This window comes from Dermacentor silvarum, chromosome 4, assembly GCF_013339745.2.
Source record: "Dermacentor silvarum isolate Dsil-2018 chromosome 4, BIME_Dsil_1.4, whole genome shotgun sequence".
Taxonomy (NCBI): domain Eukaryota; kingdom Metazoa; phylum Arthropoda; class Arachnida; order Ixodida; family Ixodidae; genus Dermacentor; species Dermacentor silvarum.
In genome coordinates, this window is record NC_051157.2 from 84,398,625 (window position 1) to 84,420,815 (window position 22,191).

General features: G+C 47.2%; 1 protein-coding gene and 1 long non-coding RNA gene across 2 annotated transcripts in view; both read right to left on the reverse strand.

Moving 5' to 3' along the window:
* The window catches only part of LOC119448732 (uncharacterized), an 82,963-nt gene extending 82,409 nt beyond the window's left edge, over positions 1 to 554 (reverse strand). Inside the window, exon 1 of the mRNA XM_049666480.1 lies at positions 407 to 554. Within this exon, the coding sequence (XP_049522437.1) occupies positions 407 to 541 (135 nt within the window). The 5' untranslated portion in view covers positions 542 to 554. The remainder of the gene's footprint in view (positions 1 to 406) is intronic.
* Positions 555 to 19,879: 19,325 nt separating this feature from the next.
* Positions 19,880 to 21,172, reverse strand: LOC125944728 (uncharacterized). Its single transcript, XR_007466406.1, has 2 exons — positions 20,986 to 21,172; positions 19,880 to 20,170 (listed from the first exon to the last, which is right to left on the reverse strand). It is a non-coding gene; the product is annotated as an uncharacterized LOC125944728 (long non-coding RNA).
* Between the last annotated feature and the right edge of the window lie 1,019 nt (positions 21,173 to 22,191).

Here is a 22,191-nt window from a genome sequence, read left to right on the forward strand (position 1 = left end):
TACTTATGGTGCCACGTAAACCACATGAGCTTGTTGTCCACCAATTCGAGCACACGTATCGTTTTTAGACAGGCCAGAACAGCTAACTAGGTTCTTATGTTACAGATAACTCGCGACAGTGGTCCTTCTGACTTTCGGAGATCCTTATACGAAAAATTGTGGACCTCTTATTCTATAACTCTCTGCCTACTCACAGTTGAGTGTCGGCGCCACTGCCTATTCGCCGAGTACATTGGTTCTCTTGTACGCAATGCCGATACCGCAGCTGACTTTCAGTCTACTATATTTAAAACTATTTAATGAACCTAAGAGCAATGAATGTGACAAAAACAGCAGGGTAACGCTTCATTCACAGCAGGTGTATACGTCACAGTCTCTGTGCAAATCCCAGGCAGCGACTGCTTACCTTTCCGACGAACCCTGTTCCACCTGTTATGAGCACTACCCGGTCCTTGTAGAATGATGCTACCTGGGAGCCATCGTCGCCTCCGTAGACTCCCACCGCTGTTGGACTTGGCGGTTGGTAGATTTTAGGAGTCATGGCGGATGCTTGTCGGTGCGCTGAAAAAACACGAGAAAGAACACTGAGGAAAAATAAGATGGTTTTCAGCTGCACATCCATTGTTTGACTGCTCACAAATTGATTAAGCCCACGGAAATTGATTAAGCCCACGGACCGACCGACCGACCGACCGACCGACCGACCGACCGACCGACCGACCGACCGACCGACCGACCGACCGACCGACCGACCGACCGACCGACCGACCGACCGACCGACCGACCGACCGACCGACCGACCGACCAATGCGCTCATTTCAACGCACCACGCATTTGGTCGTGTTGAATGTATCCGAGAGTGTAGCCTTCATGCTCACACACTTAAATGCTACAACGATGCACCCCAGCCCATCGTGCTTTTACCGTTGCTAAAAGAAGAACAAGAGCGCTCTGTTTTTATGCGCATTCCAACCGCCATTTCCCCGCCCAGTGCAGGGTAGCAAATAGGAAACTCTCAGTTGGTTAACATCCCTGCCTTTTCTCTATCTATATTTCTCTGTTCACCGTTGCTGGCGGGAGTTAAAAACACTGTGATTGAAATGGCGGAATTATTTGCTTACATTATTCCTGTCTCATAAAGAATACTCGGGGCTCAATTAGAATCTGGGAGTTCGTTCATGTGGAATGATCGCGTGACACGGGCTACACGTTATGGCATCCGTCAGGCGAGCTCGTTGGTGAAGAAACAAACAAACAATATACAAGAAAAATGCTCCGTGAGGCACCTCCTTCAGGCCACAAATGATGTGTATGAAATATTAGAAGCCCAAATAAAGAAGTGCATAGTTGCATGACCTTCTTCGAACGAATAATGAAAGAACGTTCCACGGTAATTTAGTCAGATACTTTTGTCGAAGTAAGATATGCTGTTGAATCTCTTTTCTTATTTACTTTTTTGTTCATCACTCAACATCAGAGGTGGGCAAATGCCCTCATTTCTTGCTTTCATCTCTACCTCTCAACATCCTAGCCTCGTCCGTACTTCACCCTGATCGTCCCCCTCTAGAAAATTACCTTCTTTCTCTCGCCATCACCCTCAATGTAAGTTTCTCCATCCACCCTTCCTCACCCTCAGCTAACAAGAACACGTCGTTCGCCCTCACGCACAATTTGCCGTGCTTAAATAATTAGTTTATTTAGAGAGTAAAAAATTACCATATACGTTAGAACTACTAAAAAATGAGCTTAACTGAATTGTTGCTTCGGCATTTAAGCGTAGAGCTATTAACTATGAGACAGCCACGAACCAGCTGCGTTCATGTCTTCGCCAGAGCTACTTAATAGACAGCCGATTACCAACTTGGCCATATTGGTGTGTTTACATGAAGTGCCTGTAGTAGTTCTGCAACTAGCTATACGGCGTTTCGCCGATGCTTGTACAATCGGGGCAGGACTATACTACCTGCCCCAGGTATCATGCATCGGTCCTTGCGCGCCTCGGCTACGGAGAATGCTACATCTCCGATGCGGACCGCAAGGTCAAGGTACCGCCATGCATAAGAGAATCCCTGAGCATCGGCAAACTACCGCGCAACATGCATCTCGAGCATCATCGGGGACGCCGACTCGCTCGAGTCGACGCCATCCGAAGACGGCACAAGCACGATCTAGATGCTCGCTACGTAGATGCTTCGAAATACCCGGGCAAAACCACTTGTGCCCTGAGTGTGGTTGACTCGAGAGGCAAAGAACTGGCATCCGCCACCGTCAGGGTGCGGAACTCGGAGACCGCGGAAGAAGCGGCGATCGCCCTCGCCACCACCACGAGCATGAAGACGGTCGCAGTCTTCACGGACTCCCAATCCGCAGTACGCAATTACACGAGAGGCCGAATGTCAGTGGAAGCAGTCAAAATTCTGAAGAAAAGAAGCATTCTGCTCCCTTACACCTGCGTCACGTTGGTACCAGGACACGAGGGGTGCGAGGGAAACGAAGCGGCACACGCCGTGGCCCGTGATCACGTCAACCGGGCCTCTCTCGCCACCTCGCGAGACCCCCGACCACCTGGGGACGCAGCGGAAGCGGAGACAATACCCTCCACGTATAACGACATCCTCCAACACTACCGACTGGGACGCAGGGTGTACCCACCACTTCACCAAAACTGACCCAAAAGGAAAGCACCGCATTCCGAAGACTGCAGGGCAACAAGTACACCCATGGGATCCTCATGCATCGCATTCACCCTACACTACACATCTACAACTGCCCGATCTGCGTCGTGCCAGACACTCTGGCTCATGCACTACTCTAAGTGCCCTTGTGGCACCTCGAAGACACTGTCACCAATCATACAACGACCGCAGACGTGAACCTCCTCGCCGAGAAGTGGGAGGCCAAGATCTCCACCCCGGCCCTGGACGATCAACGACGTCTTCTCGCCAGAGCCCGGTACGCTATCGCGGACAGAGGATTCCTTGAATGAGGGACCCACCGCCTAGAGTGATCCACAGCTCAAACACTCGAGAACACTGTCTCGAAAATTAAAGTTTATTTCATCATCATCATCCGTGCTGTACATGGACTTCCTCGTCTCTGACTAGGTCGTGGCACTAGTGGAGGTGCTGAGTAGGACTGCCTCATGCTTGGAACCCCTTCGTGGAGCCATGCATTGAAGGCGGAATCACCTGCATTCGTTGAAACCCTCGTTCACTGATGCACTCGCCGCCTGCTAAGCCGGACGTCCATGTTCAACACGCTGCGCGAACGCGTCTATACCTACTTCCGCCATGGCCACCCAAACTCCATTGCGGGCGACGCTGCAGAATGCTAAGATTACAGAAAGTTCCCATGGTGACACTTTTGAAGATGTAGAAGATTGGCTGGACCAGTTCCAGCGTGTCGCCAATTATAATGACTAGGGCTCCCAGAAAAAGCTCGCTAATGTCTATTTTGCACTTCAAGATAGTACGCGGACGTGGTTTGTGAACCGGGAGAGGAGTTTGACCACATGGGATCTCTTCCGCACCCAGCTGCTCGACACATTCACTAGTAGCGACAGAAGAGACAATGCGCAGCGCCTTCTCGAATCCCGTATTCAGAAACCAAATGAGAGCGTTGCCATGTTTGCTGAATATATGGACTGCCTTTTCTTCAGAGCAGACCCTGAGATGGCCGAAGAAAAGAAGATGCGCAGTCTCTTGCGGTGAGTGAAGAAGCAACTATTTGTCGGACTCGTGAGGAATTCACCGAGGACAGTGGCCGAATTCACCAAGAAAGTTATGGCCATCGAACAGGTTCTACAGCAGTGGTGCCGCTAATATAACCACACGAACTCACCGACGTATGCTCCAGTTCTACCTGAGAGCTGCGGCCCATCTCTGCGTGAACTCATCCGAGAGATGGTGCGAGAGGAGATCCGGCAGCTCGGGATTGCTCCCATGGCACCAGTGGTCGTTTCTGTCGCTGTTGCCTACCGGGAGGAAGTCCGACGGGCCTTTTCTGCACCCGACTGGCAGGCGGTGCCGCGACGATTCCCCTACGCGGAAGATGTTTGTCGTCCACCTCCCGCCACTTTGATGCTGCTGACACCGTCGACTACACCGACGCCGCCACCACCGCCGCTACGCCAAACGCCCTATCTTCGACAGTCACCACCGGCACCAGCAACGCCGCATCGTCGACAACCGATCGCTGCCCACCTCGGTCTTACGGAGAATTTCCTGCCGGTTGCCCGCTTCGGAAAAGCGATTTGTGGCGCACCGCCGGTCGCTATGCTTTCATTGCGGCTAAGCAGGGCATGTTTACCGAGCTTGCCACTATCGCGCAGCTGGGTTTCGAAAATTTACGTCCCACTACAATTACCCTCCATTAGACGCTCCACGTACCTGCGACGACAATTCTATAAATTCCCGGCCGGATGGTTCACCGACCCCTCGATTGCCTTCCCATCTCCGGCTCGTGGAACTTCACCGACCCGTCACGCTTTTCCTGACGTCTCTAGAGGCAGGTCCGCTATAGCCCACGACGGGGAAAATAGAGGCAGCGACCTCCAGGGGGGGAAGTTGCAAGCCGTATAGCTTCCGAAAAGCCGCCATCATCGACTATCGAAGACCCTATTAGGCTCCGATGACTTCAACCAACCCCCATGTAACTGACGCAGTCAGTGCCGACCTTGTCGTTCGCGTTGAAGGCCACCAAGTGGTCGCTCTCGTTGATACTTGTTCGCATTTTTCGATAATGAGCCTAAAGCTAGCCAATAGACTAGGAAAAGTGAAGACGCCGTGGACAAGGCCCACCATCAGAATTGCAGGGGTCACTTGATGACACTGATTGGAATATGCATAGCCAGAATAGTAATCGCCTGATCAGCCTTCGTCGCCACCTTGGCCATTCTCTTTGAGTGCAGTAAGGAACTTATATTTCTTGAGAATTAATTTTTTGAGGTAGTACAGTGCAGTGATTAATGTCCGCGACCGCATCGTTACAAATTCTACGAGCTCAGACGACGTCGACCCCGCAGAACACCAGCGACCGCGCTTACGTATCGCCGACGATGACTTGTCGCTACCGCCGCGAAGTTGTTCCCTCGTGCCTCTAATCTGGTACAACATCACAGCTGGACTGGACTCGCTGAACATATCAATGCACTGGTACTGAGTCACGGCGTTCCCATCGCCACGGCCGTAATTAATGTACTCGATGGACATGCAGAACTCCTGCTGACGAATTTTAGCAGGAAACGTCGACACATTGTTACAGGCACTGCTGTTGCTTACTTCGACGAATTTGCCCCAATACAAGACTGCCTCTCAGTGCAGCACTCGGCGTCCACCGTGCCTATACCTGCACCTGTGGTTGATGTCAGTCTAACTTAATCAACCGTCAAACACAACAGCTTTCTTGAGCTCAACAATCAGTTTCACAGCTGCTTCTCATCTGTGTCAAGAGTTAGCCAGATGCCCCTCACCATGCACTGTATTATCACCGAAGTCAACGCAAGACCCATTAGGCAGAATCCTTACCGTGTAGCACCGAAAGAGCGCGAGGCAATACAAAAACAAGTGAAGACTATGGTTCACGATGGGGTTATTCGACCATCTAAGAGTCCTTGGGCAACGCCTGTCGTATTGGTGAATAAGAAGGACGGTAGCATGCGCTTCTGCGTCGACTATTGAAAACTCAGCCACATCACAAAGAAAGACGTTTATCTGCTATCGCATATCGATGATTCACTGAACGTCGTCGATCAACTTGAAAAGCGGCTACTGGCAAATCGAAGTTGATGAGGAGACCATGAGAAGACCGCTTGTGTTACGCCGGACGGACTTAATGAATTCCAGGTGCTTTCTTTAGGTTTGTGTTCTGTGCCAGTAACATTTAAATGACTGACGGACACGCTACTTTCAGGCTTTAAATGGCAAGCCTGCCTGGTGTACTTCGACGACGTGATTTGTTTTCTCCACTCCGGTCGAGGAACACTTACGGAGTCTGAAGACAGTCTTTGAAGGAATACGCTCAGCTGGTGTAAGTTTGAAACGTGAAAAGTGTGATTTTGGTTTTTGAAGAACATCAGTTCCTCGGTCATGTCGTTATTCATCAACGTGTCCGACCTGATCCTGATAAAATCGCTGCCGTCGTCGATTTCCCGTCGCCATGTGATAAAAAAGGCCTGCGACGTTTTCTGGGCCTTTGCGGCTACTACCAGTGATTTATTGCGGAATTTTCGCGCATCGCGTGGCCATTAACTCATCTCACCAGAGAAGATGTCCCCTTCCTATGGAGTGAAGACCAGCAAACTTCACGAGCTCCGGCAACGGCTGCAGACGCCTCCTGTATTTGCCCACTTTGATGAAGATACCCGACGATTCTTCATACCGCTGTTAGTAATGTCGGTCTTGGCGCAGTGCTTGTTCAGTGGCAAGGACGGCACCGAAAGAGTGATTGCTTACACCAGCAGGACGCTATCCAGAAATGACGCTAACTACTCCACTACAAAAAAAAAAAATAATGTCTTGCAGTGGTATAGGGCTTCCTGAAATTTCGCCCGTATTTGCACGGCCGTGTTTCATCGTTGTCAGGGATCACCATTCACTTTGCTGGCTGACTAATTTAAAAGGTCCAGCTGGTCGGCTTGCACACTGGAGTCCTTCGGCTCCAGGAGTTCGACTTCCCTGTTATGCACAAATTTGGGAAGCGGCACGCCGGCAGCCTTTCTCCGTCTCCTGTTGAGACTGCAGTGCACGACGATGATGACGCGGCTTTTCTAGGCATGGTAAACACTGGCAACGTTTCACGCCAGCAACGCGAAGACGCAGAACTGGTTCCTCTTAGAGGGAAGAACAAGCAGCATACTGAGGTCATTCACCAGAGGGCTGCCTTCAGTTTTGCTTACGCCACGACGTTCTCTATAAAAAGAATTTTTCACCCAGTGGCAGCAACTGCCTACTCGTCATTCCCGCATTTCTTCGGGATGAAGTCCTGCATGCCAATCACAACGAGCCGACCGCTGGTCACTTGGGATACACCCACACGCTGTCAATAATTCAGCTAAAGTACTACTGGCTGAGAATTGCAGTGGTCGTGAAACGTTATGTCCAGACATGCCTGGATTGCCAGTGCCGCAAAGCTCCACCGGTCAAGTCAGCTGGACTGCTGCATCCTGTCGAGATACTGAAGCACCGTTCGCACAAATTGACAGGGATCTTTTAAGTCCATTTCCAGTGTCTACTAGCGGCAATAGATGGTAATCGTCGTCACAGATTATCTGACTCAATACGGCGAAACAAGTACTCTCCAACGCGGAAAAGCAGCCGAAGGAGCACGATTTTTCATCGAAGCCGTTGTCCTAAGGCATGGCGCTCAATCAGTATTCATAACAAACTGAGGTACTGGGTTCATGTCCGCGCTTCTGGACACCGCTCTGCGACTGAGTGGTACCGCTCACCGAACGACAACAGCTTGTCACCCCCAAACCGATGGGTGGACAGAACGTTTGAATAAGACTCTGGCAGGTGTGGGTCTGTGCCAGGTAGGAGTCTGATATGGGTCTCCACTTCAATTAGTCGGCGGGGGTTATCTGAGTTATCTGAGAAGCTCCTGCGGAGATACTTCGGACCGTACACAATTCTTCGCTGCATCAGTGGTTTGAATTATGAAGTTGTTCCCGACAGTCCTTACTGCTCCAAACGTTGGTGGCATCTGCCCGAGGTTGTGCACGTGCTTCGTATGAAGCCCTGAACTTTCTTACTGACAGCAAATTTGCCCCGTCTCTGCAACGAAGATTGGGGCATTGGGAAGATCTCTTTTTAATGCGTAAGCTTTCTTTGGCGAGTACCGCAGCCCCGTCACGCGATAAGTGTAATGCCTTGTATCTTCACAAAAATGTGTAATTTGCTAAGTTCAGACTTTAATCGTTATAATAGTGTAAATGTAGATGATTTGAAGCTTTGTAAGCGATAAGGAACTTCCATGGGGAAGTAGGGTGGGGCCAGCTGAAATTTAGGGGTGGCCCAAATTTAAATTTGGAGGTGGGCCAACTGAAGTTTGAGGGCTGGCCAACTTTAATTTTGGGAGTGGACCAACCTAAATTTGGGGGTGGGCCGAATAAAATTTAGGGTTGGGCCAATTTGAAATTTGGAGTAGGCCAACTTGAAATTTGCAAGTGGGCCAACTTAAATTTAGGGGTGGATCAGCTTGAAGTTTGGAATTGGGGTGGCCCAACTAAAATTTGAGGGTGGATCAACTTGAAGTTTGGGGATAAGCCAACCTCAATTACAGGGTAGGCCAACTTGAAATTTGGTGTGGGCCAACTTGAGATTTTGGGGTGGCGTAATGTCCAGTTGAACGCCGCTGGGCGTAATTTGAGCTACGAACTCCTCGCCTGACAGCGAGCTACTTGAGACGCTTGGCGCGTTTTCATTGGGCTTTACCGTTGGGCAGTTAGAACGCAGGCGAGAGCTTGAGAGAGAGAGAGAGAGAGAGAGAGAGAGAGAGAGAGAGAGAGAGATTGTGGTTGTGAAGAGGAAGATGCGTTATTTTCTGCAGCCCTTTAGGGAGCACGACTCAGCGCCTAGAGCTTGCGCTGACAAGGAACGCGTGCATAACACAGGCTTGCGAGAGCAACAGGAAGGGTGACGTGGCGTGGTGGCGATGTACTCTCCCCTCACGTAACACCTCACGCGATGCTGCGGCCAGCTGGTGTTCCCTTTCACCCGCTCTGCTCTGTCGAGGCGCGCTCGTGCCCGGCGTTCCGGCTCGATTGGTACGATCGCTTTGAAGGGGCCGGATGTGGCGAGAAAGTCTGACAATTTCCTACTAACGCATAAGCATTCTTTGCCACCGGAAATGCCATGGGTAGACACGCATAGGATAGGAAGAACAAGTAAGTAAAACTAGGCAAAAGTGAAGTCACAGCCGAGCTAAACACTGCTTACGCGTTAGTAGACAATTCTCAGAATTTCTGTAGCTTTTTCAAAGGACGGGCAAATGCCACATCCAATGTCGTCACTGCGTGTAAGTGTCAGGCCTTGAAAACGACGCTGAAGTAGCACGCGGGTAAGAAAACAGAGACGACGACAACGACGTCGCGTTGACTGTTCTTATAAAGTGCTTTTAACCGTAGCTGTATACACCGGCTTCATCGTCTCCTACTCAGTCGTGAGAATATTTAACAATCCTTTCGTATGTAATTTATACAATTTCTTCCTCTTCATGTGATCTATGTGCAAGTCCGTCACGACGCCTGCATGGCAATAAAATCAAGGCTGTCGCTTTTCACCTCCTTTTCAATAAGCGCAGTTGGAGAAATCAATCTGAATAAACACATTGGATGCCACGGCTCATTTCATCTCGTGAAATATTGCTTATATTTGGACTATCCTATCTTGGAACAATCGGATACGTGCCACCAGTTGCCCCCGATTATATAGCACGGAATTTTGACCGACAAGTGCCAGTAAATGCGCCTCTGTTCTGCGTAATAAAACCATAAATCACAAACTAAACCTGTACATGTGGTGTGGGCTCATTAGCATCCCAAAAGCACACATGCCTTTTAATGGAATAGCGAACGTGAGAAAGTCAAGGACCTTGCCAATAGAGGAGCGTCACCATAGAAATCCGGCCATGGCATTGGAATATTTACTATAACGTCATAGAAAGCTACTCGAGAATTGCGAAAATCATTATTTCCATTCCTTTCCCCCCACAACTGGAAAGTGCGATCGGGCTATGCGGTGTCAACAGAAGCGGGGATTTTCCAGGCTGTAGCAGCGCGAGAAATCATGTAGATTTCTATCGTTCTGGAACGCTACCATCATTCGAAGGCATATTAAAGCAACGGAGGAGCTCATTTCGTGCATCTTCGCCTTGATGGCAAAGGGCAGCTGTGTAACACTGTCCGGTCCTGGTGACGATGAGCGCGGGCAAGTAGCCATATCAGCATCTAGCTCTTCGATGGAAAAAGACATGTCCACTTCAGGAACACGCGAGATAGGGACGACGATCTGGACACCACCATTCACAGCGACCACATTTGCGGCACCCCGTACGCAGCCGTCTTCTGGCACTACTACCTTTAGCCTCTCCTAGTGGCGGGATAAACCAGCGGAAGGATGTCTTTGTTGCGGAGACAAACGGAGGCCGCCTCCAAAAGAAGATCACCTCTAGAGCATATAAGTAGGATTCTTTCTCGACATCAAGGGCGCTTATGATAATGTCGATCATGGAGCCATTTTAGACGGCTGCAGAGGCTGTTGGACGCAGTGGGTGAATGCTTCTTTGGATACTTAGCAGCTTGTGGGAGATCAATCTTTGTGAAAACTGCGGACGGTCAAACTGTTGACTACCACACCTGACGTGGCGTTGCGCAGGGTGGAGTTCTCTTGGCTTTACTCTATTCAACCTTGCGATGATCGGTCTTGTTGAAAACTCTGTGACATCTGTATCGGGCATCTGCAGTGATGCGTCCCCCGATTCGTACCAGACTCCAATGGCAGCAACTCTGACGTCATCGTACCTACGCACTCAAGTCTATTTCTGCAAAAAGTGTGCGTTAGTGGTATTTACTCGCAGGTCAGCGGTATGGTACCAAGTGTCACACGTGTCATGCGGGCGAACGAATTAACCTAGAAAAGCTCACCATTTTCTAGGCCTCATCATCGACAGAGATCGTTCATGGAGTCCATACTGTGCCCACTTGAAGGAAAAAAGAAACTAAATTAAGCTGCACACCTGCTTAGAGCTTTCGACGGGAAGACGTGGGGTACATCAGTGAGATGCATAGACCACTATTTTCTGGATTTGTACGATACAGCCTAACTGTAATGCCCAACATCGAAAAAAATTTGCTTAGCTTGTTCTGGAGGCGCAATGCTAAAAAAGACAGTGGAGCTGATGGGCACCTAGCTAGTCCTGGCTTTAGGGCTAGGCTAAGCACTACCAAGTTAAGCACAGCATTTTCGGAATTTATTGTTTAATGATCGATTATCGATTAGCTATTGATTGACTATCGATTGGATGTCGCAAGGTATTGGCCACGTATTCGGGTTAGGCTAAGCACTGCGAAGTCATCCCTAGCTAGCATTTCCCGGAATATATTGATTATTTGTCGATTATCAATTACCTATTTATTGGCTATCAATTGGCATCGCAAGGTATTGGTCATGTATTTGGGATAGGCTAAGTACTACCAAGTCATCCGCAGCATTTTCCGGAATTTTCCGGATTAGCTATTGATTGTCTATCGATTGGGTATTGATGACTGACTAAGCGTGAGTAGTCCCAACCATGCTTTGCTAGACTTCGCTAGTTCACAGGGGTATGTGCCATTGTGCTTGGACCCTTTCTTTACTATGCCAGGATCGGCCCACAATTTTGGATTCAGCAGACACATTACGCCAGGCTTAAACAGCTCCGCTGTTAAAAGCAACCTTGGTACTACCACACAAGGACCGACACGTTCTACGTATTTAGGTCTAGCTCAATGTGCTTCAACTGCTGCAACCACTGCCACTGCCAGAGAGCACCCACTCGCGACCTACGAAGTTAATACCAGGCTTACAGCGCATATTCATCATTTCCCCCTGATTCCTGACCATCATCCCGCTTGCTTGCCACTGGGAAACCATCAGGCTTTATTTTCAAAAGCGATTGTTACTCACCAGCCTTCCCTTAGAAAGAGCTTGGCACCTGCTGCAAGATCACCAATCTACTTATGGCGTATGCAGAAGATACGCATCGAAATACCAGGGATTCCAAAAAAAAAAAAAAAAAGCCTAGATGTCGTCACCGCTGTCAACGCGGCCTCTCCGATCTCGAACGACGCATATGACCACGATCAGAAGTTGCCGCTCTTCGTACCACTGTTGAAGCTATTGAACAAGAATCATTATGTAAACGGGCAGTGTTATGCATTTCTAAAGCTTCCCTTTAACTACGGCAGGTGGCACTGTGGCATGGGATTCATGAATACATGCTTTCAAACATAATAGAAAACTACGATCGCGCTGTTGGAAGTCGTCATGATGTTATTTTCCAGTGGCTACCTGTTCGTTGCGGCATTTTCGGTAGCCATCTTCCTGATGAAGCTGCCAGATCCGCCCACGATAACAAACAGACCATGCTCATACCACTATCAAGAGCGAAGACAGCCAGGGAACTTCAAGGTATTCGCCATCACGCTGCCTCTTTGGAAAACACCGGAGTATTGCAACCGTCGTTTGCGCATGCTTGGTCCATCCCTGCAGCTGCCATTGCCAGTAAACGTCTACCGGTGTTACACTACACTGCTGTGCCAGTTAGGACTGGGTGTAGCTTTCACAAATTTATATTCATTCCTTTTTATTGAAATACCGGACTCCCCTATATGTGACCACTGCAAATGTGTGGCGACCATCAAAAACCTCCTCTACCGTTGCACCCACTTTGACGTACAACGTACGTCAGCCTCTTCGGAGCACACTCAGCCACCTTGATGGTCGATCCTATACAAAGGCAGCAGATTTTTTGGCTTAGCCTCATCCATCCTCAACACAGAAAGCTCCGCGCGCTCCCATGACTTTTCTAGTATCAACGGACCGAAAATGAAGCTTATAGACACCCTACGTCCACTAGTGTGCCAGTGAACTATATCTCTTCTTTGCCTTCTTTTGTTTTATTCATCAATCCCTCCCCCCCGTAACCGGACGTCCGTATGGTTAACCTTCCTTCGTAAAGCATCACAGATCGCCTTCGTCCTCTTGACATCGCCGTGTAGACGTCTCACGCTGTGCTACTGCCTGATTGGGCGTTTTAATTTAGGCATGGCTTCTAATTGCGTAGTCTAGTCCACATAAATGCTGCGTTAGATTAAATTTCAGGTGCTCATCAATTCTGTCAAATAAAAATTCAGTTCATCACATTTCTTGCATTATGAATTGTGAAAAACATACAGCTGCACAATGAATTATTTTCATTTCTTCAGTGGGCTTTGTCAAGTTTACAGGATGCGAGAGCTCTCTACTGAAACATAAGATGAGAACATGAACTGCTTTATGCCTAGCCTACTTAGAAAGCACCTGTAGAAGTGCCACTTCAAAAATATGCATATTGAAAAACAATCAAAAATGTGATCCAGCTATATCACGACCTACACGAAGCAAATCGTGTAACTAAAACACTTCACACATATTACTAAAACTTGCAACGCAAGTCCAATAGGAAGTCTTTGAAGACGTATGCGACAAGTTTTAATACTGTTATTTTCGCAAATCCTTTGGTTCACTATCTTGTCGTGCCGAATTTTCGACAGAACCCTTGAAGGGGTTAAGTTGTGACTCGTTATGTAGCGTAATCACAAATATTTTATGAGATTTACCATTGAATCGGATGAAAATCGCATTGCATTTAGTTGTCTAGAACTTAATTACTCACTTCACTAAAGCATCGCTTCGCACAGATCCCAAGTTGTGCATTAAATCTGCATACTTTTTTCTTTGTTCATGACGCTAGGGGATGCAAGTGACAGACGCACAGAAGTTAAGTATTGCCAGGAGACCGGGGAAACTCCGCACCCTCCTACTTGCTCATTCTGTAACATATTCCACCACGCCTGTAGTCTCCATGGTCGGTATCTTTATTCCGCAACAAGTACAGCAAACGAATTCACCTTCAGCATACGAGACACAACTTCACAAAAAAAAGGGAAGACGCGCGAGCCAAACTGCGTGCCTGGGATTCTCTATCGCCCTACAATAAACAATTTTCGCTGTACTTGCCAGGTGTACACGTTACAGAAAGCATGCGAGGTCCCAGTTATCAGTTCCGCATCACGCCGGATTTCAGGGCAATATATCCAGCTGCAGATGAGCGCGTGTTTATCGGCCTGATTCTAGAGCGAATTACGAAATCGCTGCCTGTGCCGTAACCTAGACCAGGAATAAACACGAGGTATGGGGAAACACATCCCACGTAACAAAGCACGCGTCCTATTTTTTTTTCTCCAAGTCATACTTGACAGTCTGCGGAAGGATTTCAGCGCAGAAGAAGGATTTCGCGGGGAACAGAAGACGTTGCCGCTCCTGCAGGTCTTCTGCATGAAGCGGCCGCTTTCCGGACAGATTCCATGCAGATGTCTTTAACTGAAGCGTTGTTGAAGTTGAAGTTTATTTATATGCAAAACATAGCGTAACCGGCGTACCGTATGCATACTGCAGCGTAACCGGCTCTTCCGCTCCGTGCATTCGTCCATGATCGTTTTTCGTGTCTGTAGCGCTGTATTTCCAGCTTTAGTGGTCGCCTCCACTATCCCACTCTTCAGTGTCACGGTGCTTCTTCGCCCTGCGACAGGCACCGTGCACCTTGAAAACAGCAGGAACTTGCTGATACCCATACTGAACTCATGGCTTACTCAGTATAGCACACCGGGCTGGGTCTCACCCGGTTCACGGCTTGACTTCGAACTCCACCGGTATACGTATTACAGTAGCGTGCAGTTTCTGTTTGCTTTCTGGACTGATGACCTGTGAAGGGACGCCAGGACTGCCAGTGTATGATAATTGAATCGTCCTACGTGAGAGTCTATACGGGCATTGCGCCGTCACTCACCCTTTCTGAACTGTCTTTCAAACTGCACAAACATTCAATTTACGTGACATCATTTCATAAGCTGCTTCTTTATCTGCATTTCGTTTCTGCTCGGGCAGTTTGGCGGCGCCTAATTACGTTCTTGTTCAAAGTTCATCTATTGTTTTATTTTAAGTGAGTGCCTGTCATTGAAATGTTGACGGTGTACGCGCCTGCGACGCAGCTACTATTATGTATTTATTTTGATTGCAAAATGCTTGGAAATGCAAGTTTCCTCACGTAGAAGTACGACGAGCTGAATCGCCTTTTTTTTCGTTTTTGTTGGGCGTAGATGTAATGGCTGTCTTCAAATGGTTTCGTCGCACTCGCCAGAAAGATTTATTACTATGTTATATTTTATGTGCAGTACTGTAAACGAAATATTTTTTCGAAAAAGCACAAAACTAGTCGATTTTGGTTTCAAACTAAACGTATCTGTAAAGTACTTTCATTACACCACGACGTGATTCGATCACACAAAGCTAAACAACCACTGCCAACTACATGTGCGTCTGCGATAGTATAAGTTTTGTTGAATATTTCGGCTGGAAGTGAGCTGGGTACCTCTCTATCTGACACACAAAACAGTCATTCCACGCGAAACGTCCCAGACCCCAAAAGTGACCATCGCTGATTCTCTTGGAAAAAAATTAGCTAGTTGGTGATAGTGTGAATAGGGTTTCACCAAGGGATTTCTCTAGAAAAAAAAATACAATCCATGACGTACGCGCCCTTTGAAGTTTTCGCGAAGAAGCAAAAGTTGGTGTGTGTGTGTAAAAACTTTTTATTTACAAAAGTCCTGAGGCTCGACTATTTCAAGTCGAGGCGGGCCGCTCCCACGATGGCACCGTTAGGCCCAGCCCTTCAGCGACATCGTGGGCCCTCTGGACAGCCCGTAGCTGATCTTGAAAAGATGAACTCTCTAGCATCTTCTTCCAATGGAGCCATTCTTCTTCAGGGTTGGTGAGAGTCGCAGGGCATCCCGCGAGCATGTGTCTGATCCCAATGATGCCATTACACGCATGACAATCTTTCTTGACCTCTCTTTCTGGATACATTTTATCAAGGTGGTACGGCGTGGGATAAGTTCCTGTTTGTAATAGTCTCATTGAAACTGCCTGAGCCCTGTTCAGCTTTGAATGTGGCAATGGAAATTGTCTGCGTCCTAGATAGTAGTGTTTAGTAATCTCGTTATATGTTAATAATTTATCTCTAAATTCCCCGGCCTGGTGGTGGACGGCTCGGTTGTGACTGTCACGGCTAGCAAGTCCTCGTGCCAAGTCATGAGTAACCTCATTGAGGTTAGCCCGGGTCTCGTCCACTTCTCCCATATGCGCAGGAAACCATTGGATTTCAGTTCTCATACTCATAGTGTTTTCAATAAGTTTAGCTGCAACCGCGGCCACGTAGCCTTTATCGAAACCCTTTATAGCAGCTTTCGAATCGCTGTAAATAAAAGTCCATTTATTGTTCCTGATGGCTAGAGCAATTGCCACTTGCTCCGCCACCATGGAATCTTTGGTAAATACAGTGATGGCATCTTGCACCTTCCCTTGAATGTTTGCTACTACGGCAGTATGTGCTTCTTTCCCTGTCACCCAGGCAGCATCTACGAAAGCCGCCTCTTGATTCTGCTGTTGTATCTCCCGCAAGAGTGCTTTAGCTCTTGCCTTTCTCCTTTTGATATTGTGCTCTGGATGCATGTTTCTAGGGAGAGGGGTGGTTCTAATCAGATCCCTAATCTCAGCTCGCAACTCCACTTCATCCTCCAGTGGGCGCCTTGACCTATTTAGCTCTGCCCCTATTGCCTGTAGTATATTCCTGCCGGCTCGTGTTTTTGCCAATCTTTCCTGTTGCGCAAGCTGCTGAGCCTCCGCAATTTCCTCTATTGTGTTGTGCACCCCTAGACTCATCAATCTCTCGGTTGCAGTGTTAATCGGTATTCCTAGGGTAGCTTTAATGAGCTTCCTAATCATCGTGTTAAGTTTGTTAAGTTCTACCTGCGTCCATTTTAACAATCCAGCAACATAGGTGAAATGACAGAGAGCAAAAGCATGAACTAGCCTCAAAGCACTGTCTTCCCCCAGGCCTCTGTGTCTATTGGTAATTCTCCTTAGTAGCCTAATTACTTCATCGGTTTTATTTGAGATATGCTGTGTTGTTCTATAGTTCGCATTATTCGCTTCTATGTAGAATCCAAGAACTTTGATTCCTTCGACTAGCCTGATTTTAGTTCCTTCGTGAGTGTGTAAGTTCACTCTGGGCTCGTCTGTCGGGATGTAACCTCTTGGTTTTCGACCTCTTCTACGATGTTTCAAAACCAAAAGTTCCGATTTGACTGCCGAAAATTTCAGCCCCATATCTTTCAGTGTATTCTCTACAATATATACACTTTCCTGTAATCTGGTCTCCGTCTGCCCTACGTTACCTTTGGCACTCCATATGGTTATGTCGTCAGCATATATCACGTAATGTATATCCTCAATTTTCTCCAAATTTCTGGCAACCCTAGACATTGCTAAATTAAATAGCATGGGCGAGAGTACTGCTCCTTGCGGGGTGCCCCTATTTCCCAAGTTTTTTGCCTCAGACTTAAGCTCCCCCAACATGAGGTGTGCAGACCTATTTCCGAGAAAGTCCTTAATCACGTTAAAAAATCTCTTGCCTAGCCCCATCGCAGAGATAACGTCAAGTATGGCCTTATGATATATGCGGTCAAAGGCTTTTTCAACGTCCAAACCCAAGAGCGCTCTCGTGTGCGCTGGGCTGGCCTGTACGAGCTGGTGTTTGATCAGGAGCATAGCGTCCTGAGTCGACAGCCCAGGGCGAAAGCCGATTAAGTTGTACGGTAAAATGTCGTTTTGTTCAACGTATTTCGTGAGTCGATTAAGAATTACGTGTTCCATAGCCTTACCTAGACATGATGTTAGCGAAATAGGACGGAGGTTGTCTAGAGTGAGCTGTTGGTTGGAGTAAATTTTTGAAACTCCGAGTGGGAAACTAGGCATAATGACAGATACTGCTTTAGAATATTTTACTGGCGCGGATCTTTCATGTGACGTCGGAGGTAAACACTTTTATGAATTTTCCGTGTGTAATTGACAATAAAAAAGCTAAAAATTCTGCGTCTTGAGAAACTTTTTGCACAACCATCGTTAAGTGTTTCAGCCACGATAACTTTTACCGCTCTTGCCAGTACAAATAGCTACTGCTAAAAATAATGCTCGACTATGAAATAAAGCACGTTTCCAGAAATTTTCTTCCGAAGTTTCCGAGTTCAAATTAACCATTAATGCCCTCCAGATAAAAATACGTGAGACAGCTCATCGTTTTCACCAACTTTTCAACGTCTGGTCCAGAAATGTGTATCGAGTAAATTTTGTTTGAGGTGAGAAAAAGAAAACTTAAAGTCCACAACCAATCTCACCAAACGGCACTCCAGAACTGTGCCTCCCCTGCAGAATATGTATGCGATGCCAGCTATTCTACAGCGAAGCTGAATTAGCCTCTAGTTGGTAGGGAATTTTCAGGGGCTCGTTCTGCGCTCATCCAAAAACACTACCACCTCCTATGCGGCCGCCGCCACTCAGACAGACCTCAAACGACAGCTGGAAAAGGGCTTTGCGCGTTTCCGCGTAACAGAATTAAGTTTTATCGTATATTAGAATTACATGCCGAAGCTATCATGTCTGCAGCTTGTATGCAAGTCGTACTATACGAATTTCCTGACGCTATTTAGTTTGACAAAATCAGTTATTTCAATGGCGCACTTAGCTTGGCGGAGGGTCTGGGAGAATGAGAATGTATGCTGCACTTACGTTCACGTGTGTGTGCGCGTGATGTACGTGTGCACACAATGTACCTGTCCTTGATGCGTGGGCGCTCGGCCCGTGGTATCTGCCGCACAGCGTGTGCTGCGCGACCGTAATTGGCATTATGGCAAACACTGTCCAAAACACCCCTCTGAATTTCGCACGGCTGCTGACTGCTGTCTGCTGCCACCTTCGCGATTCATTAATTGAAAGAGAAAAACTCGATGGTATTGGGAAATCCTAGTTACGACCGTGATGAGATCGCTCGCGCATGCTGATCAGATTCACATAAAAAAGAGAAAAAAAAAAACACTCTCCTGCTTTCTGAGGCCAATGACAGGCACAAATACCTATCTGCTTAAACACTATCTTATTTCATTTCTTTTATTTCCATGGCTTGCTGCTGCTGCTGCTGTGCCCAACGGCAAGCAGCAGCCCATGATCGTTGAGTGTAGGTTAAATGTTACATTCGCCTTCTTCGCGTGCTCATAAGATGACCATGATGACTACTTATTTAATGGCGCAAACACATTGTGATGGATAGGCCACGAAACAGGTGGTAATATGATAGAACAAAACAAGGGAAAAAAAACAAGCATGTGAAAGAAACCGGGTTTTTTGTGCCTGCTCGTTGGCCTCGGAAAGCAGGAGAGCGCTTTTTTAAATGCAGATCTAATGATTAGCATGCGCGAACAATCTCACCGCAGTCGTAACTAGGATTTCCAAACACCACCAAGTTTTCTCTTTCAATTAAGGAATGGCGAAGTTGGAAGCAGCCAACAGCCACGCCAAAGCTAGGAGCGTAAGAAAAGAAAAAAAATAATAAAAATATCGAAAAAAGAAAATAAAGAGAATCAACGTCACACGCAAGAACACGTCCACGTCAGAGAGCACGTAGATTACAGATTAAGAGAGAGGCACCTTTGGCATAATTATCTATTTGCTGCACATAGCAGTTAACGGCACAGCAATGGCTCGGTGAGAACGACACCGACGCCAAGACATCGATGACGACGGCTGCGCCAAGACAACGGCGGTACACCCAACACAACGACGAAGACGGTGGGTAACGACGATGTCCTGGCGATAGCGATAATGACAATTCGTTGACCAAGATCTTTAAGCGCTCCATTAAAGTTTTGTGCATTGCATACAGAGACATGGTCAGCGGATATCACGTGCTGATCATCGTGTCTGCAACTGTATCAAGCCGCCTGCATGGGAAGAAAACATGTTCAATTACAAAAAAAAAGCACGTACGTCCTTCCTTTCGAGGGAGCACGCCTACTGCCAGAGAATCAACGTCACGCGCAAGAACGCGTCCACGTCAGAGAGAAAAAGCTGCACCGTCACAAATTATGCCTCGTAGCTTAGGCAGATCATCCGATGCAAAATTGGCAGAATCGCAAAAAAAAAAAAAGAACTGGAAGAGAGGGGAAAAAATCAATTCAAGCATACGTTGCTGCCTGACTCATTTTTATTTTACGTGACACTCCTCTCGATAAGTCCAAGCAGGTTTCGGCACGGCTGCGGTTATTGGGGCACGAAAGATTGCTGCGGACCATCAGGACGTAGTGCCCGCATGGCGGGCTACATGCATCGGCAGCTGATCCAACAAGGCGTGCAGCGTTTGGCACGTCGCTATCGCACTCGACTTCGCCAAGGAGTAGAGTTTCCACGCTGTCCGCGTGTTCAGTAGTCGCCACGCAACAACGAACAGGAGCACCCGAAGGGACAAGTTCAGGACGTGAAGCCTGCAAAGGATAAAACAAAACCGGTGTCCCTTACCACGCGCATTCGTTTCAACTTTTTTTTTTTTTTGCGGTGAAGGTTTTAAGCATATTACGTTGTCCTACTACGACGGTTGATTTTATTGATTATGATAAACATGTAATCTATGAGCATTTTTATTATTATATGCGATTTTGAGTTGTTAATGATCAGGCTTTGTGTAGCGGTGCCGTGAAATATCCCTTCGAAAAGAAAGACACAGGCAAGAAGGCAAGATAGACTAAGGAAGACAACGCATAGACGAATGAGTGAAAGTTTACAGTATTTTCATTGGGAAGCCAGTTGTGCTGCTTCATTATTTGATTGTTTTTTTTCTTGCATTCCTACAAGACCACGATAGGTTACTGTGGTGGGCAATGTGCCGGGTGCATGCAGCGGAGGCCGTAACGTTGTGACTTATGCACCTTGACGTTCCACTCCACATTTCGGCAACATTTCTGCTTAATGCACGTGCTCCCGCGGTATCAAATGATTCAGACTTAATTAAACATGTCGAGACGACGTGTTCTAACTCGTACGATAATGTTTTCATGCTGAGTGGCTTACAGCAAAGTCTTAACTGATGGACGTATGTGGCTGATGTTGACATTTAAAAGAGTGCTTCAGGGTGCCCTAAACCTTGTGTTCATTGTTTTCAGGCCATTTAGAGATGACTGACACAACGATTTCTCGATTTGTGGGGACCTCATTATTTTTTCTTCCACGACGCCTAAGCTATTTCATTCAGGTCACTGAGACATATACTCCAACAGCGGGTAATGTTTACAAGTTAGCTTACCTTCTCAGGTGTTTCCGGGCTTCTGGTAGCTTGGAATCTTCAGCTTTGAACATGTACTTACGAATGCCCAACATGTAACTTTCTAGGTATGGAGTCCATTCGAGGGATCGCACATCAAAGTTGAACAACTGCAAAACAATCATTCCATGTTTACTCGCAACGTAAAGCCATCACTGTACTACTTGTTAGGCACACGATAAAATGCAGGTATGCGTTATCGACACCGCCAGTATCTGGCTTCGTTAAAACATAGTTTCATTGGCTGGAAAATAATCAATTGAATCGCTATAACTGTTGCGTGATAGTGTCTCGTTTAAGAGGGGCTCACAGAAATCTATCAACTACCGTATTCATAAACACGTTCTTAGGCTAGAGCTGTTCGTAATGAAATATGCTAGTCAATAGCGATGTTGGAGATAATTTTAGAGAAGGCGGATATCCAATTACAAATTGTACCTACGAACTAGAACGTTAAGGAACTCAGCATCTGTTCATTCGTATCAGTTTCTAAACTGATTTTCTCGCACAGAGAGCAAAACATCCAGGAGATAAGTGATTCGACACTTGTACTGGACCAAATGATGAATTGTGTGTTGTGAGACATCGATTTCGCTTTGTCAGAAAGAGCTCTCATATGGTTAAGGTTGGTAATTTAAGAGTAATATTCCACAAAACGTGCATTTGCTTTCGCAAAACCATGTTGCAATTTCCTGCGTATAATACAACTGACAGCAGAAATCAAAAAGACTAATCTAAATGTTCAGATGTTGAAAGATTGACACACGGAGCTTGTTTGGCCCAGTGAAATAATTCGATTACTGGCTGACATGCGCATAGCAATAACTGCATTATTCAATGAATTGAAGCACCCGAAGTGCTACAGAAAGCGTTCTCACTCCCCGCTGTGCATTTTGACATTCAGCGTATTCCGTGTAGACAGACTGCATGAATTTGAGCAAACGTTCATAGTACGGGAAAGGAGAGGAGGTGACTGGGCCTTCAGTTTCTCTTAAGTTGCACTTGTCCCTGTTGGCCACTTGAAACAACAATATTTCTTAGGTAACCTTAGAAAACCTAATTGCTCGCAGTTTAATATGGTTGCCTGCCAACAAAATTCAACTAGCAAAGCATGTCAAAACATTACATTCGTTCGAACCGCGCGGAATGTGACTGCAGTGTCACCGAACCTTCATGACTGTCACGCTC